The sequence below is a fragment of the Sceloporus occidentalis genome, unplaced genomic scaffold (assembly GCF_023333645.1).
Source record: "Sceloporus occidentalis isolate IW3139 unplaced genomic scaffold, rSceOcc1.0.p SCAF_3, whole genome shotgun sequence".
NCBI classification, from domain to species: Eukaryota; Metazoa; Chordata; class Lepidosauria; order Squamata; family Phrynosomatidae; genus Sceloporus; species Sceloporus occidentalis.
The window spans coordinates 237,022,191-237,040,805 of record NW_028316983.1 but is presented as its reverse complement, the minus strand read 5'-3'; the positions used below and the strand labels follow the sequence as shown (position 1 = coordinate 237,040,805).

Here is an 18,615-nt window from a genome sequence, read left to right as displayed (position 1 = left end):
ATTGAGGCATGGAGCAGAGAAATCTCCTTCCCCTATTGTCCTAAAGCATATTGTTCCCACTAGTGAAACATAATGTAGCAGGTCTTAATCCTGGTATATACAGTGGAGCCTCGGGTTACGAAAGTAATCCGTTCCGCGGCCGCTTTCGTAACCCGAACGGCTTTCGCAAGCCGAATCCCCATAGCCGCTAATGGGGAAAAGCCGCGATTTGGTGTAAAATCGCGGCAAAAAGCACCAAAAGTTTTTTCGGGACCCGAAAAAACGTTCGTAACCCGGATCAATAATTTCCAATTGGATTTTTTCGGGTCCCGAAAAATTCGTAACCCGGGTATTTCGTATCCCGAGGTTCCACTGTATTACCAATTTTTGGGAACTGATGGGATATTGGTCAGTCTTAAATGTAATCTCTGTAATTTTATCAATAATTGCAATAGTGTATTCCTGCAACTTATTTTTTCACTGTATCACTTTCTTTTATTGTTTAGGATACGAAAGGTTTGGCAAAGAAGAAAATGCACTGTTAAGAATGGTATTCTAACCATATCACACGCAACTGTAAGTAAAATTTTATACTGCTGATTTTATAACAATATTGTCTTCTGTGTTAGTGAATGTGATCATTTCCATTCAAAGAAGTATTGGGTTGGATCTAGAAATGGTTATGCTCATATTTGCCTTCTACTCTTCCCCTTAGGTAATTTAGGCCCAAAACACACTGCAGAACTAACCCAGTTTGAGATTGCTTTAACTGCCCTGGTTCAGTGCTAGTGAATCCAGGAAATTGTAGCTTATCGTGGCACCAGAGCTCTCTGACAGAGAAGGCTTAACAGTTCACAAAACTGCAATTCCCAAAATTCTGTAGCACTGAGCCAGGGCAGTTAAAGCAGTCTCCAGCCTCTTTCTGTGGCAATTGATGTTTATCCTGACAAAGGCAAAATTCCTTTTTGGGGTTCAATTGCAAGTGCTAATCTGAATTTTAAACAGCTCCTGAATATCCATTTATCACATCTGCTGTCAATGAAACTGGTCTTTTCCTCATCCATCTATAAGAGGGTTTTTTCTAAATTTTTCTAAACCTATTACTACTCCTGATGTATTAATGAAGTCTAAACCCTTTTTGCATACATTGGGGTTTTTCCTTCATGTTTCTTTAAAGATCACTGTGTAAGGCCAATGATTTCTAATAAGAGGTGTTTTAATCTACCTCTCTTCTCAGTCACAAGCTAATGCTCATTTGTTAAGTAACTGCAAGACTTCCAGTTTTAAAGCTGTAGATTCTTCTGATGTAGCGACTGAAGAAGAAAACTTATGTAAAAAATTCATACCATCCTCTTCCACACGATGTGAAGATTAACCTCAAAGTCCCAGTCAGATGGCACACAGGCCTTCAAATTTTCTCACTACAGCACAGGTGCTACCCCTTGATCCTCATTTTGTGGAGGTGGAAGGTGGCTTCCTTTGTGATCAGCCTTTGCATGGGGAACTTCATACTAACACGGTCCCTCGTGATCTGATTTCTTTTAGTCAAAATACTTATGCTAATTTCAGTAGCCTTTGTCCAGTTTCAAGTTCCCCTCTGGAAGTGCTGCCCTCAAAAGGAAGATGTTTGGTGCTTTTTCCTCTATCTCATCAGTCTTCTCTGCTGCTCAGTGTTGAACCCAATGTCAACTCAGTTGGGCTGAAGAAAGTGACAACCCCATTCAGCACTACTGAACCAGACCTTCAGCTTTCATTGATGCCAGGTCACAGGACAGTGAAGGAAAATTGATGTATTCTGGGGGATGCAAAAGGACTTTTAGATAACATCAGCTTGCTGGACTGACACTTGTGGTACCAATGTGTCTCCCAACTCAGGGTCATATCCTGGAATTTTGCAGGGTGGGCAAACAAAAGATAGGATAGCTCTTTCTGTCAATACATTTCCTCTTTCGATCTGATTTTATTGGCTAAAGAGTGGGGTATAAATAAATATTATTATTATTTCAGGAAACATGGGCCATGGACAACATTAATTTGTTGTCTGCTATATTTTATTGTTTGAATGTTAAGCTGTATTAATATGTATTATGTTTCATTATTTTCGTAGAATGTACGCCATAGGCAGTTTTTTTTATCTATTTTAATTGATTGTATGTACAGCGCTGTGTAAATTTACAAAGCTTTATAAATAAAGCTTAATAATAATAATAATGATAATGATAGATGGCTTTGCTTCTTATACCTTAAATGCTTCTTGAGTAAATAGGAAAGGCCAGCCCAAGGGTGGTCTTGTGATTTTGGTATCCACTTCACTGTTAGCTAGGGTAACTGTGCTAGAAAATTGTGAACAATTACATCTTTCCCCAAATTATTAAGTTCCCCAAAGCATATGTATATATCCTGGGTGATCTTAATGCCACGATTGTTTCAAATATCAATGATCTGGAAGACAAATACCCTATCTTAAATGAAGTGAGGGATGTTGGCATTTCCCAGCTAGAAACTCAAAAGATTGGTCAATGAATTATGCTGGCTTCTGTTTGGCAGAATTATAGCTGAGCTTAGACCTAATAATTTATCAAATTTATCAAAAACAACTAAGATTGGTGGGCCCCTATGGTAGCTGCCCTTCTAAACCAATCTGGAAGAATTCCTATCAGCTGGAAACATGCCATAGTGGTCCCGATTTATAAGAAAGAAATTTCAGGCCCATTAGTTTGCTATCAGTTATGGGTACGCTTTATGCTAGATATCTATCTAAAAAGTTGATCAACTTCCTGGAAGCCAAAAATGTTATTACACAGGTTCAGGCAGCCTTTAGAAAGAACCATTCCACCTTTGATCACTGTTTGATCCTTTTTTATCTAATGGAGAAACATCTCAAATTTTTACGTAACAGACTGTATGCCGCTTTTATGGATTTGAAATCTGCTTTTGACTCTGTCCCTAGATTTAAATTATGGGAAAAGCTTGATAAGATCCTGGTTGATAAAACACTTCTCTATCTCATTATGGCTTTACATAGGCCTGTTACAGACAGGCCAAAATAAAGCTGCTTCGAGTCACTTTGGAGGTATGGTATTTCAATGATGCATGCGTCCTAAGAGTCCAAAAGCCGCACCAAAGCCACGCTCCAGTCCTAAGGACTGGAGTGCAGTTTTGGTGCAGCTTCCAGACTCTTAGGACTCATGTATCATTGAAATACCATACCTCCAAAGTGACTCGAAGCAGCTTTATTTTGGCCTGTCTGTAACAGGCCATAGTGACAGTAAGCTGCAAGTTAGATGTGGCTTTAAAGGGACAGCTTTCTGATGAAATCTGTGTGTACAAAGGAGTCAGGCAGGGCTTTATCCTTTCACCTACATTGTTTAATATATATAAAAATAATCTGGAGAAGGCTTTGACTGACCCTGAAGGTCATCTGCCCAAACTTGATTCTAGAAAAGTCCCCCCTTTGCTCGTTCCAGGCCTGGACTGAAGCATCTTTTAATGAAATTCACTAGATACTGTACCTCTGGTTATCTAAAAATCAATTTTGGAAACCCAAAATTATAGTTTTTGAAAACAAATTCTCCCAATTCTTTTAAGGGGCACACCATATAAAACATTTTCATACCTAGGGCTTTCATTTCACCACTCCTTATTGTGGAATTCTCACAGAATGACTGTCCTCCATCAGTTAGTGCAGCTGCAATAACACACTTCTTTTATACTAATGGGAGTATGTATGTACCACTTCCGTTGAAAGTGTTTAATGCTAAGTCTGTTGCACAACTTGTATATGCTTCTAATGTTTGGATTGGGGGTGTGATGCCTGAAATTGATAGGTAACTGACAAAGTTCTTAAGGTCTCTTCTTCAACTCCCCAATTGTGTCCCTAACACTGTGTTACTATTGGAGACAGGGCAAAGCCCTCTTTTGGTAAGGGCTTTGTGATATGCTTTAAACCTTTGAAGAAATATCAGAGTTTGGGGGTAGGTTCAGATTTGCTTGCATACCTGCCCCAGGAGAATTATGTAAGCAGCTGGTACAAACTTCTTGCCAAAAAAGAAGCTTCAATTGGTCTCTCTTCTTCACTTCTCATCAATTTAGGACTGAATATTGCCCTAAAATCTTATAAATAGAGATTATGGGACATAGCTTTTTGTGATTTGCACTATCCTTCTTGTGTAAGTTGCTCTCCTAGTGCATTGAATGTCCATTACACTAGGCCTTTTCAATTAGATGATTATATAGCGAACTTCACCGTGCCTAGGTATTGTAGATTTTTCTCTCAGGCTAGATGTAATGTTTTCTCTGTAGAACTACTCAGAAGCAGATACACTGGTGTCTCTTATCTTGAGGGACGGTGTCCTTGTAATAATACAAAAATTGAGTTGATAATGCATATTCTTTTGTCCTATAGCTATTATAATGAGGTTTGTTGGAACTTAATCACTCCACTATTGAGAAAATCTGATGGATGTTTAGACCAACTCCATATTAGGTTTCTGTTGGAGGATAAGTCCATTAAAGTAATGTTGGCTTTTACTAAATTTCTTACATAGGCAGAGAAGATTAGAGCTTTGTGTGTTTTAGACAAAAGTTGATGATAACTATTTTACTGTTTAGTTTTATCTCTATTTGATGCCTGACCCTTTTTTATTTTATGCTTGGGTTTTTTTTAATTGGGTCTGTGGATTGTAATAAACATTTGATTGATTGAATAAAGTCACCTGTTGACTTACGGAGACCCCATGAATTTCATAGGGTTTTCTTAGGCAATGAATCCTAAGGGGTGGCTTTGACAGTTCCTTCCTCTGAAATATATAGCTCGCAATATAGTTAAGGTAAGAAGGGTGGGCATGTTAAATACCTGACCATTAAAAATGCAGATGTCATAGATTGTGTTTAGGATCCCAACCTCTGTCTTGCAGTGCAAATCTTGATTCTATATTATTATTATGTCCAGGAAAGGGGTGATGAAGGAAGCCGCAAAAGTCAATGCTGCAAATGTGGAGGGCCAACTGTACACATTTTTGTATGTGAATTATGGACAGATTATCGAATTCATGGCAGTGTTGAGGACCAAGGAGTAAGACATGAGAAAGGGTGCTAAAGTTGCTACAAGAGGGAAAACTGAGGACAGGTTAAGGAAGACATTCTCATGATTATAGACATTCATTTTTCCTCTGATTTTACAATCTTGAGCAGACATTGCCCCCTTGTGTTCATCCTGCCCCCTAAACCACAAGCAGTTGTTCATTTATTTGGTTAGGTTCTTTGTCAGTATATTAACAATGGCAATTAATTTGATACTAAAATGCACTATTCAAAAACCAGCCTGCATTAGAGTCATGAGCAAATATAGAAATTGATTCCTTTGCCATATAAGGTTGTTTGTTTGTTTGTTTGTTTGTTTTAAGAAAGCACCTTGCTGTATGCATCTGTATCCAAGTTACAAGCTATCAAGTTCAGCTGAATCCCCTTGGATTCACTCTTTGGAAGGCAGGAGTATGGAAGTGCTTCTCCATTTGACTCCCTCTCAAAGTGGGAAGGGGGCTTATCATTTTGTTGCAGTCATTTTTTTTACTGTGTGTTAGTGGAGTTAAGCAGTCACAAAACATGGTATAAACAGAAGCATTTATACAGGAGAACATAGATACAAACCATACCACAAGTTTTGCGTACAACTTTGAAATAAAAGTACACTTTCTTTTGATAAATCTGTTTTTTGAAATAGTTCATAGTTTCAGACATTTCTAAAATTGTTACTCAATTAATTATGATAAACTTTTATTTGCCTTGTTCCATAAGTCTATATTTCAGCATGCAGATAATTTTTGGGGGGCCAAAAGGAATATAAAATTAAGCAAGGGATGAAAACTAACACTGTGCTATATTAGCTCTGACTCAAGAATACTATATGGTGTTTTTTTTTCCTTTTTCAGTCAAACAGGCAACCTGCTAAATTGAATTTATTAACCTGCCAGGTGAAACCAAATGCTGAAGATAAGAAGTCTTTCGACTTGATATCACGTACGTTATGTTTTAAATTAATTAGCACATAACATCATTTGGATTGGATTGTTTAGTTTATGAAGTTAACTTGTATTATTGTTCTGAAAGTACTGTATATACTCATGTATAAGTCTAGAAATTTAGGTTAAAAAATTGACCCCAAAAACCTGAGTCGACTTATCCTTGGGTCATATATAGAAAGGCAAGAATTTAATGTGCCTTGGAAGCACTGATCCCCTTTTACTTTCTCATCCATCCAGCCTTTAGGATGAGCACATATAGTTATGCCTGCTGGAAATGTGTAAGTTCTTTGCCTTGTTTTCCTTTGCTTCATCCTTTACATCTTTCATTGCATGCCCCTAAGTTTTACCCTCAATGTATACATGGGTCATATCAAAATCTATAATTTTGGCCCCCAAACCTGCCCTCAACTTATATATGAGGTCGACTTATAGTTGAGTATATATGATATAATCAAAATGTTTCCTACTGAATTTTTTTAAAAAGTTGTGATTGTTCTGAATACAGTGTATTCTCAGTAACTATAATTTTATTTCTAAGCTGTATCGTGAAAAGTTTAATTAATTTGATCAAAAAGTAATCATTAGATATATTCACTGTTTTGAAGTTTAACATGTTTCTATTCCAGATAATAGAACATACCACTTTCAGGCAGAAGATGAGCAAGACTATGTAGCGTAAGAATACTTTTATTTCTTGACATTGCAGATGTTTTACTTTGTCAACTTACAAAATAGAACCAGCGTTTGCATGGGCAACAAATTTTACTGTTACCCACCTTGCTAAATTTATAGTGAATAGAAACAGTCTTTTCCACACTTTCCCTATATATATTGCATTATATGTATACTTTCGTTTGAATGATCCCTTACTATTTATTGGATATCCCTAATCCAAAAATCTGAAATGCTCCAAAATCCAAAACTTATTGAGTGCCAGCATAAAGACACAAGTGGAAAATTCCACATCTGACCTCATTTGACCAAACTTTGTTTCATGCACAAAATTATTTTAAAATATTGCATAAATTTACCTTACGACCATGTGTATATGAAACATGACCGACCGAATGCAAAGGGTGCTCAACAATGGCTCCTTTTCATCCTGGAGAGAAGTGACCAGTGGGGTCCCACAAGGCTCTGTCCTCGGGCCAGTTCTATTCAACATCTTTATCAATGACTTGGAGGACAAAATTGGGGGAATACTTATCAAATTTGCAGATGACACCAAATTAGGAGGAGTAGCTAATACTCCAGAGGACAGGATCAAGATTCAAAATGACCTGAACAGACTAGAAAACTGGGCCAAAGCTAACAAAATGAAATTCAACACGGAGAAATGTAAGGTACTGCACTTAGGGCGGAAAAAGGAAAAGCACAGATATAGGATGGGGGACACCTGGCTGAATGAAACTACGTGTGAAAGGGATCTCGGAGTCCAAGTAGACCACAAGTTGAACATGAGTGAACAGTGTGATGTGGCAGCTAACAAGGCCAATGCGATTTTAGGCTGCATCAATAGAAGTATAGTGTCTAGATCCAGGGAAGTAATAGTGCCACTCTATTCCGCTCTGGTCAGGCCCCACCTGGAATACTGTGTCCAGGTCTGGGCACCACAATTAAAAAAGGACATTGAGAAACTGGAGTGTGTCCAAAGGAGGGCGACTAAAATGGTGAAAGGTCTGGAAACCATGCCCTATGAGGAACGACTTAGGGAGCTGGGGATGTTTAGCTTGGAGAAGAGAAGGTTAAGAGGTGATATGATAACCCTGTTTAAATATTTGAAGGGATGTCATATTGAGGAGGGAGCAAGCTTGTTTTCTGCTGCTCCAGAGACTAAGACCCGGAGCAATGGATGCAAGCTGCAGGAAAAGAGATTCCACCTCAACATTAGGAGGAACTTCCTGACAAGTAAGGGCTGTTCGACAGTGGAACAAACTCCCTCGGAGTGTATGGAGTCTCCTTCCTTAGAGGTCTTCAAACAGAGGCTAGATGGCCATCTGTCGTGGATGCTTTGATTGAGAGTTCCTGCATGGCAGGGAGTTGGACTGGATGGCCCTTGTGGTCTCTTCCAACTCTATGATTCTATGATTCATGTTCAAACTTGGCTCCCATCTCCAAGATATATCTCATTATGTATATGCAAATATTCCAAAAATCTAAAACACTTCTAGTCCTAATTATTTGGGATAGGGGATACTCAAATAGAAAAACTGAAAAAAATATGGACTACATGTGTATGTGTAAATAATAAAAAATAGTACACAATGCAAATATAATAGTGCAGGCTGAGCCTGATAGATCACTGCCAAGTCAAAACCTCACCTCTTTGAAAGAAGAAAAGAAGAAAAGCAAATAATACTAATGGCATGCTACTCTTAAAAAAAAAAGTTACACTTTCTCTGGTAAGGAAAAATAAATAAGTAAAAGCAACATATGTGAAGTTTAAGGCTTTCATGGCCAGCATCCATAGTTTTTTGTGGGTTTTTCAGGCTATGTGGCCATGTTCTAGAAGAGTTTCTTTCTCTTCTGGAACATGGCCACATAGCCCGAAAAACTCACAAAAAACTATAAAAGCAATATAAAGTAAACAAATATATGGTGAGGTCATGAAAAATCCTGACCCCCAGGAAAATGTTAGCAGAAAATTGCCATGAGGAAGAAGCACTGTACCTAAATTGATTTGCTGTACCTGAATAGATCTACAGTTAGGTAGATTCTGTTATTCAGAAAGTATAGTGTAGTTAGGACTGCGGTTGGATTCATGCCCCCCTTTCCAAGGTGGTGCTTCTGTCTGCTGGAGTACCAGATGTACTGAAATCTGTTATACTCAGTTTAAGAACACTCCTTCAGCAAGTTCATGCATAGAATAAGATACCTGAGGAGTATTTCATTACCTGATTTATTGAAAACTTGTTCTTCCAAAAGTTTCCTTAACTTTTTGAAATAATGTTCAGCTTTCTTAGTAATTAGCTTGTACAATAACAGCATAAGACATGTATTTTTTTCAACCAGTACATCCAGAAATAGTAGTGTCGGTGTGTGACTTTGTCTGTGGTAATTTCTCTTCATTCTGGGTCTTTCCATTGTATGTTTTCCTATTCTGAGGTTATTTTTCTCATGTCCTTTATAATGTAGACATTTGATATTAATTTTAATTCAGGTAGTTAAGGGCCCCTTTTCATGCAGAGCATGGTAGGCTACACTTTGAAATTTAGCCCTAGCTATCCAGATTGTGAAAGAGAAGTTTCTTGTCATTCTGAACAGTTGCCTCTGTTGGCAGAAATGTGAGCTCTGTTTCCAAGATGTGCAAACTTCTTCTCCTTCCATTACTCCATCAGATATTATATAAGGATGAATCATTTAGCTTAAAATATTCAGAGGCGATCATTTTTAGTATATCTCATAAGGTAAAAACTATATGCATTCCTGGTCTGACATAAAATGAGTCATTCAGCCTCCCAAGTCTTACAGGCACAATTTGATTCACTGGCAATTCAGTTTTGGGAAAAGAATATCTGCCTACTTTTATCAATGTTCTCCCTCATGCTATGAGCAGCAGATTCTTGAGAGTAAGTATTTACAGCTGTAGATTTAAGTTAATTCTTCATTTTGCTCATCCTTGTTGTATTCTCCACCCCCAGATTAGGCCAAAAAAATGAAACTTTACAGTGTGAAATCCCCAGTGTAGCTGTTTTTTCCCCTTCACCTGCCACTCTAGAGCCTCCTGGGCCTAAAGGTTTTCTTCTAAACATAAAAAGAGCAGGGCTTCACTGTTAGGTGCCTCTTTTATGGCAGAGGGGCACAATCTTATCCATCAAACAGAATGCAGAAAAAAAAGGAGGTTATTTATTGCATTACCATGAAATATCAAGCTAGTATTGCTTTCCATGTGCTATAGCAGGGGTAGGCAACCTGCGGCACGTGGGCCGGATGCAGCCCGGCAAGGCCTTGGGACCGGCCCCAGCCTGGTTCTGCCACTGATTGCCGCCGGGGCCTTTGGGGGGCAATTGTCTATAGAAGCCTCAGAAACATGCATTTATATTAACATTTTTTTAAAAATCAGCAAATTTTTTCGCGTGTCCTCTATTTTTTTTAAAAAAGTGTCTTCCATTTGAAAATTTTGTCCTACATTTGTCCTGGTTTATTTATATATTTAATTTTTTTAAAAAAAATTATTTAATTATTTATTTTTTGGCTTCGGCTCCCCAGTTGTCTGAGGGACAGCAACCCAGCCCCAGGCTCAAAAAGGTTGCCTACCCCTGTGCTATAGTCTGTTTCTGCAGAGCAAACAAATGCTATTCTGTTGTAGTTGCTGGGAATGTATTTGTGGCTATAAGAGCATCATTAATACTTTTAATGCTGAACTCGATTTATTTTATTACTATTTTTTATTTTTTTTAGACCTGGGCATATCAGCAATAAATTAATGAAAATCTCTTTCTTAATATTGAGAGGGATCTTGTAGCACCACTCAAGCTACTGGTATTCCAGACTAACATGTCTGTTTCTGAATTCTGTTTCCTGATTTAGACATTGAGCCTGAACTTCAAGTAATTGTAATAGTGTTAGTTCAGTTTTATTTTTTTCAGGCAATTATTTATAAATGACTCAAATAATAGCATGTACCACTGAGATTTTTAATTTGTTTTGCAGTATGGTTGATTTATTAGTTGGAAATGAATGGCTGCATTGTAATTTTTAAAAGTTTATGGATTTAATTTATCAACTAATATGACAGCTAATATATTGCATAGGTATGTGTACTTACTAACTAATCAGACAATTAATAATCTTTTACATATACAGGACATTCTTTTTGAGGTTAGAGCTCATCCTTCTTTAACCCACAAATGTTTACTAAATGGGCAAATCCTGCCAAAGAATCTGTTTTATTAGACTTAAATGAGTTTTCTGATAATTAATTAAACTTGCACATTTAAAGTGCAGCTTTACTTCCATACACATCCACTTATTTCCCCTATTTATTCTATATTCTAAAGTAATAACCCCCCCCCCCTTTCCAAACTTTGCCATTTCTATACCAGTTTTTCAGAGTCTGTTTCTCCTCATCTTTGGCTATACAAAAATGGCATAAGCCTCTGGAAAATGTACTTTTCTGATAATTGTGATATTTCTCACCTATATAAGGATATAAATTTATTCTCAGGAGTTGAAACACAGCACTGTGACTTTAATTATTAATTCCTAGCTCTTTCAGTACTTTGTTGGATTCAGTTCCTCTTTCCCCATCAGCCAATGAGTGCCAGCTCACTTCTATGAATAAAAGTAGTGCAACTAATTTCACTGTTTCCGAGCCCCACCCTCCAAATCTTAATAGAAGGACATAGTTGTCATGGTGAGCTTTTAGAATTTTTACATCTCTGTCTTGCAAAAAGGACTTTCTTACTTGGTACCTTACATCTTACTTCCTTTTCTATGTGTAATTCATTGCCAGATATTACACAGCTAAAGCATTCATGTTCTGGCAGATATTGTAAAGGGTAGTCTCTGTTGTTTTCTTGTTATGTGTCAGAAATCTGTCAACTTTAGTGTAAGACTTTGCTGCTGCTGCTGCTCTTGTTGTTGTTATGTTGTTGTGTACCTTCATGTTGTTTCTGATTTATGGTGACGCAAAGGCAAATCTAACATTGAGTTTTCTTGGCAAGATTTATTTAGAGGAGGTATGCCATTGCCTTCCCCTGAGAATGAAAGGGTGTGACATGCCCCAAGGTCACCCAATAGGTTTCCATGGCTGAGCAGGGATTAAACCATTGTCTCTCAAAAGACACCCCATTCCATCTAATCTTAGAGACTAAGTGTAGTCAGCTCTGGTTAGTACTTGGATGGGAGATCACCAATGAATACCATGTGCTGTAGACTATATTTGAGGGGAAGGATTGGCAAAACCAAATCTGAGTATGCCTTTGCCTAAGAAAACCCTATGAAATCCATGAGGTGCTGTAGGTTGACTGATGACTTGAAGGCACACATAGACACCCACACACACTTCCAAGAGTCCTAGTCCAACATTCAAACCCACTTTACATATCAGTTCAATGTAGGACTTGGATCTGTTCTTTTTCTAGTTATTTAGCCTTTTAGTTGACTTAGGCGGGTTACAGACCGCCATTTAGTACGTAATGAATACGTGCTAGGGTTAGGAAGGGGCGGTGCTTCCACATGGGGGCCACCATGTTTACGTATCGGACGCTGTGCATCCGCACGTGTTGCGGCGTCTATCACGTCGCGAGTCCGCCCCTGGCGCCTTGCGACGTCATAGAGGCGCCACTTAAAGAAGCTCCATTTTGGAGCTTCTTCTTTGCTCCGCAAGGGAGCCGCGTGGTGTGGCTGCGGCAGCTCCCTTACGGAGCAAACGGCGGCGGCGGCAGACCGCCTCAAAGCGGTGGTCTATAACCCGCCTTAGTTTCAAATGTACCAAAGCCATTAAATTGAAATCATCGTTCTAACGGCAGTAATGTAATCTACAATTAAGAATGCATTCTGGTAGAAGACCTTTGCCTGGCCTCTACAGAAGAGGGTAGGACATTCTCGAGAGTTTGCTTCTTCTGTGTAGGTCTATAATGAAATCAAGGACAATTCAATAATTTCTTAAACAGTTTAGCTTATTTTGCTGCTTATACAGCTGTTTTGCAGTTTGGCTTTGCACTCTTGGCAGAGTGCTTTTCTTCTCCCATTGGTGTTGAAAGGACTGTCACTTAGTATCATTCTGTCTTTTTTGGTTTACATCTTGTGCAAGGTCTTTGGTGGTATAGCTGTACCAGTGCAGTCACACTGTGTTAAGCTGATGCATATCAAATCAAAATCCAGGATTCCTGTCTTGCTACCAACAACACAAGCATTGCACAGCTTTGATATTGGACCTTGTCAACTTCTGTGACTGCACAATTGCCCAAAGTATGAGACATGCATTCGTAAAATGAAAAGACATTCACTAAATTTAACCGTTGTCCTCAGGCTTGGAATAGCAAAGTTACTTGAGATCCATGGAGGCCTGCTTTTTTTAATGTTTGCATGATTGTGCCAAGCCTCGGGACAAGAGTTCAGTCTACAAAGACAATGTTCTGTCATTTGCCCTTACAAAAAAAAAAAAGAACCCTAGCACTTTCCATTTTACTTTTTTAACTGCAAGCCAACTACAGTTCCCTCTGAGGTAGATAAATATATTTTAGATGTTATATGAACATATGCTGGTAGAATTTGTTCTAAAATTCAAGGTGATATTTGCTTATGATAATTATATTTTCTCTATGAAATCTTTCTAAGAAATGTTCCCATTGGTTGAAGACATCTTTTATCTTTTGATGTCTTATCTGCTTAATAGCGAGCATATTTGCTTTGCTAACCTGTTCCAGGATTTCAGTGAGTGAGTGTCTGTGTGTGTGTGTGTGTGTGTGTGTGTGTGTGTGTGTGTGTGTGCGTTCACACACACCATCAAGTCATCTGTTCACTTATAGCAAACCTATGAATATCATAGAGTTTTCTTAGGCAAGGAATAGTCAGAGGTGGTTTTGTCAGTTCCTTCCCCTGAAATATAGCATATTGCACCTTGTATTCATTGGTAGTCTCCCATCCAAGTTCTAACCAGGACTTATTTGCTGCAATACAGCAAAATTGAACTACTTTACTTTTCCCCTTCTTTTATATTTTCTTTTATTTTTTGACTTCATATATTTTGTTTTTATGTGCTAGTTGTTTTTTCCAAAAAAGATTTTGCCCACTCCCTTTCTTATACATTTACTCCTTCTGCTCTTTCACTCCTTGAGGCTTCTTTCTTTTATAGATTAATGTCTTGAAAAAAAAATAACCAATTATTAAAAATATTTCTATATCATATTAGATGGATATCAGTATTGACCAACAGCAAAGAAGAGGCTTTAAATATGGCATTCCAAGGAGAACAGAGCACAGGAGAAAACAGTTTAGAAGATCTGACAAAAGCCATTATTGATGACATACAGCGGTTACCTGGAAATGATGTTTGTTGTGATTGTGGATCACCAGGTATTTTCTGTACATTAAATGTATTTGAGTTAACTGTAAAAATTGCCTGAGAAAATAATTTCTAAGAAATTCATAGACCAACAAATTCAGAGTTTGACAAGGGTATTAATATCCTTACTATAATAAAATATTTAGAAGCACTCTTTTGAATGATAAGTAAAATAAGATTATTTCTAATATATGTTTTACTCTGTTTTTTGTTCAGATCCAACATGGCTTTCAACTAACCTGGGCATTTTAACCTGTATAGAGTGCTCTGGAATACATAGAGAAATGGGTGTTCATATTTCTCGAATACAGTCTTTAGAGCTAGACAAATTAGGAACATCTGAACTCTTGGTAAGAACATTATAAAATAACTAAGATTCACTAGCATTAGGATGAATGCATTTTTGCCCCTACTGCTAATGATAATGGAATAAAGAGAAGAGCTTTCTGCTATCTGTCTGTATGCCACTATATTCTGCTCTGGTCAGGCCCCACCTGGAATATTGTGTCCAGTTCTGGGCACCACAATTTAAAAAGGATGTTGAGAAACTGGGATGTGTCCAAAGGAGGGTGACTAAAATGGTGAAGGGTCAGGAAACCATGCCCTATGAGGAACGACTAAGGAAGCTGGGGATGTTTAGCCTGGAGAAAAAAAGATTAAAGGGTGATATGATAGCCCTGTTTAAATACTTGAAGGGATGTCATACTGAGGAGGGAGCAACCTTGTTTTCTGCTGCTCCGGAGACTAGGACCCGGAGCAATGGATGCAAGCTCCAGGAAAAGAGATTCCACCTGAACATTAGGAGGAACTTCCTGACAGTAAGGGCTGTTCGACAGTGGAACACATTCCCTCAGAGTGTAGTGGAGTCTCCTTCCTTAGAGGTCTTTAAACAGAGGCTGGATGGCCATCTGTCAGGGATGCTTTGATTTAATTTTCCTGCATGGCAGGGGGTTGGACTGGATGGCCCTTGTGGTCTCTTCCAACTCTATGATTCTGTGTAGCTCCTTTATGCTTTGCATACAGAAAGTCCTTATCAGCTTCTGGTTAAGGTTAGCTCCTATATTTCTGCTTAAGATTGAAAAGGACTTCTATTTGCAGTCCTGAAAAGCTGGTGCAATTCAGGGAGATAGTCCAGTGGTCTGAGATGATTGGGCCTAACTTTTGTACCAGTTTGATTCAGTGTGATATTACTAGTGACACTAGGCTAGATTAGAATTGTTAAGGGGGGAAATCACAAGATAGTATTTCAAAACATACTGTACTTAAAGTCATGGGTTAATAGCAAACTCGTAATTGCTTCACCTTTTGTATCTTCCACAGCTGGCCAAGAACATAGGAAACAATAGTTTTAATGAAATTATGGAGGGGAACTTACCAAGTCCTTCTCCCAAGCCTAAACCATTAAGTGATATGTAAGTAACAAAAATTATTATATTTGGACAAGGTTGATATTGGAAATAACATTAATTCATGAAGCAAAAAAAGATAATATAAAACAAAGCCAAGAAATGTATTAATTTTAATAAGTATCATCAGGCAATTTTTCAGATGTTATTTTTCATAAAACTGAGTTCTTTTTCCCCTCAATGCCATTAATATTGTGTATTTAAGTTGTGTGTGTATCTGAAGGTAGCATGTTTAAAGTCACCTTATTCAGATCTGTAGAGGACATCCAGCATTTGTAATGTAAAAGAGACTTAACTGTTTGGGGATAGGAAGAAAGGAGCCTTTCATTCCCCTTCATTCCTGATTGAGCCCTGTCTGAACTAAGAGATGCTTTAGGATTGACACAGCAATCTGGAAAGTGCCTTCATCCAATTCTCTGTCTTCCTTTAGCCCCCCCCCCCCCCTTTCAGCTTGGTCCCCTGATCTTTGTATTGCACATGCCTAAACATGGATGCAATCTTGACATCCCTATTTTCTTTGAAGCTTGTTAACAGAGGTGCACATTTTCTAAGGCTGTCAATTGCCTGTATAGCAACTTTATGTGCTCTAGCAGATAACTGAACAAGACATGTCTGCTAATTATTTTATCTTCTCCTAACTTGCAAAGCAATTCAAAAGCAAGTGTTTTTCCCCTCAAAAGGTATTCACCAGTTGGATACGCTTGCTTTCATACTCCTAAAGGAGTTGCCCTGGAAAAACCTATTGTAAATATAATTTTGTCACTAGATAGTTATTATTTTGAGTGATTTATGCAAACAAACAAAAAGATAAAGCTTACATGCTAGGGAAATTAAACCTGCAAGTTAACATTTTTACCAACCTGCTCAGCCCCCCATCCCTAATAAAGTAAATAGTTTAGTCTTTTTTAATGGTGTCTCATAATATCAAACTATCATAAATAACTTTGTTTTGTTTGTTGTTGGGATGTTCTGTTTTGCTTTTGTTTTGCTATAGCATTGCTTCAGGCCCAGAAGAATTAGTCTCTGCTTTGAACTCTCCCCTACCAAAAAACAAAAACCCACCATTGCTGTCTGACCTTCCCTAGTCTCCAGCCACTCACAGTGCTTGTTTCTTGCCCTCTTGTGCCTCTAAGGTTTTCATGTTCAGTCTCATTTTTAGTCCTTCCCATCTCCATAATCATTCATCTGACAGTTCCAGGTGATCACTTTTTATGTGATGGTCGAACAACTAAGTTTTTTATCTGCTGCAATCTGGGCTTATGTGGTGCTTCCAATATAGAAGACGTTTACTCCTGGTTGAGTTGGGAAATGTTTCCAATACTCTCCATGCAGTCATCTCAAGATTTTCTTCATAGCTCTGAAGCTTGTAGACCTCTGAAAAGTACAGACTGCCTATCTGAGGAATTTAATACAGTGCTTGCTTACCCAGATCATACTTTCTCTTTCCATGTATGGCTTGGCATTTGCATTTCTATAGGAAACATAAATTGGACCCTTTTGGATTTAGAGACTTAAGCCAGAGAGGTGTTTTGTTTTTTAACTTCTGTCATAGAGACCTTTTGGTAAAACAGCAAAGAAACTAAGAAAATTAAGTAAATACAGTAATGCTAGTTTATTCTTTGAGTAGCCTCTTTTAAATTTTTTAAATTTAATCTCTGGCCTCAAATACAAAATGGAATTTAATAATTGGTTAGAAAGCAGCAAGCTAATATCTAGAAATATTTTCCCTATTTTCAGGACTATTCGTAAAGAATTTATTACTGCTAAATATGTAGATCATAAGTTCTCCAGAAAGACATGCGGTTCTGCAGCAGCTAAACTTAATGAACTACTTGATGCTGTTAAATCCAGGGATTTACTTGCACTAATTCAAGTCTATGCAGAAGGGGTTGAACTAATGGAGCCATTGCTGGAGCCTGGACAGGTAAGACAACATAAAAGGGATTTGAAAGGTATGATTAACGAAAACAAGCCTACAGCCATACAATGCAGGGGTAAAAAATGTGGGGCTCTGCAGATATTGAATGGGTAGTCATATCAGGCCTAGGTAGCATAAGCATGGGGGATGGGGGCTGTTATTCAAAGTCATCTGGAGGCCCCACATCCTCTTCCTTACTGTAATACTATATATCCAAATAAATAATAATATTTTACAATGGTCAGGTAACAGAGTTTACTTTTGTACACACTGCTGTAATGCTATATATTTCATCGTTTTTTTAACAGGTATTTTGTTGTCAGTATCATATTATCTGCTCAGTGAATAATTCTGTAAATGTCTGGGTGTGAGAAATCATTTCCATCTCTCTCTCTTTTTTGTCCATCTTAAGGAGCCAGGTGAAACAGCCCTTCATTTTGCAATTCGGACTGCTGACCAAACTTCACTTCATCTGGTAGACTTCCTTGTACAAAACAGGTAAAGCCTATTTGCTTGCTTATAGTTTGGATTGTGTACATTGAACGGGCATATTTAAGTCCAGCCAGATCTGTCTGGCGCAAAATCCTGTTTCAGAGTCTGCATCCACACTGCAGAAATACAATGATGATGATGCACTTTGATACCACTTTAACTGCCATGGGATTTGCAGTTTATTGTGACATCAGAGCTCTCTGACAGAGAAGATTAAATGTCTCACTAAATTTCTCACAATTCCATAGCATTGAGCCATGGCAGTTAAGGTGGTGTCAGACTGGATTATTTCTGCAATATGGATGCAGCCAGATATGCATCTGGTTGTGAAGGCAAACTTCTTCCAATTTAAATCCAATTTTTTTTTCTAAACCACTATCTGCTGGTCAGTAATGGACTGGATGAGAGTGAATAAAATGAAGGTTAATCGGAGGAGGTTCTAGTCATTCAAAAGGCAGGTCATGGAATAAGGATCCAGGCTGAAATTGATGGGGTTACACTTCCTCTGAATATTCAGGTTTGCAGTTTGTGTGAACTCCCAAATTCATCCCTGTGTCTGGATGCCGAAGTCTCTGTAGTAGCCAGGGATGTGTTTCTACACTTGATGCTAGTGTGCCACCTGTGGCCATTTCTGGAGATGCTTGATTAGGCCATGGTTATATATGCCTCCATTACATCATCATCATCATCAATCACATTTCTTTATAACACCCTTTCCACCAAAGGGCGGAATATCAAAAATATATACTCAAAAACAGACAATAAAACACAACACTATAGAATGCT

The 18,615-nt window shown here is 38.1% G+C and overlaps 1 protein-coding gene across 5 annotated transcripts in view; it reads left to right on the top strand.

Moving 5' to 3' along the window:
* Positions 1-18,615, top strand: part of ASAP1 (ArfGAP with SH3 domain, ankyrin repeat and PH domain 1) — a 180,653-nt gene that overhangs the window by 121,183 nt on the left and 40,855 nt on the right. For all 5 annotated transcript variants that reach the window (XM_089517960.1, XM_089517965.1, XM_089517963.1 and 2 more), the window contains 8 exons: positions 486-555; positions 5,910-5,997; positions 6,629-6,677; positions 13,861-14,024; positions 14,230-14,363; positions 15,334-15,425; positions 17,157-17,343; positions 17,750-17,835. In XM_089517960.1, the coding sequence (XP_089374086.1) occupies positions 486-555; positions 5,910-5,997; positions 6,629-6,677; positions 13,861-14,024; positions 14,230-14,363; positions 15,334-15,425; positions 17,157-17,343; positions 17,750-17,835 (870 nt within the window). The remainder of the gene's footprint in view (positions 1-485; positions 556-5,909; positions 5,998-6,628; positions 6,678-13,860; positions 14,025-14,229; positions 14,364-15,333; positions 15,426-17,156; positions 17,344-17,749; positions 17,836-18,615) is intronic.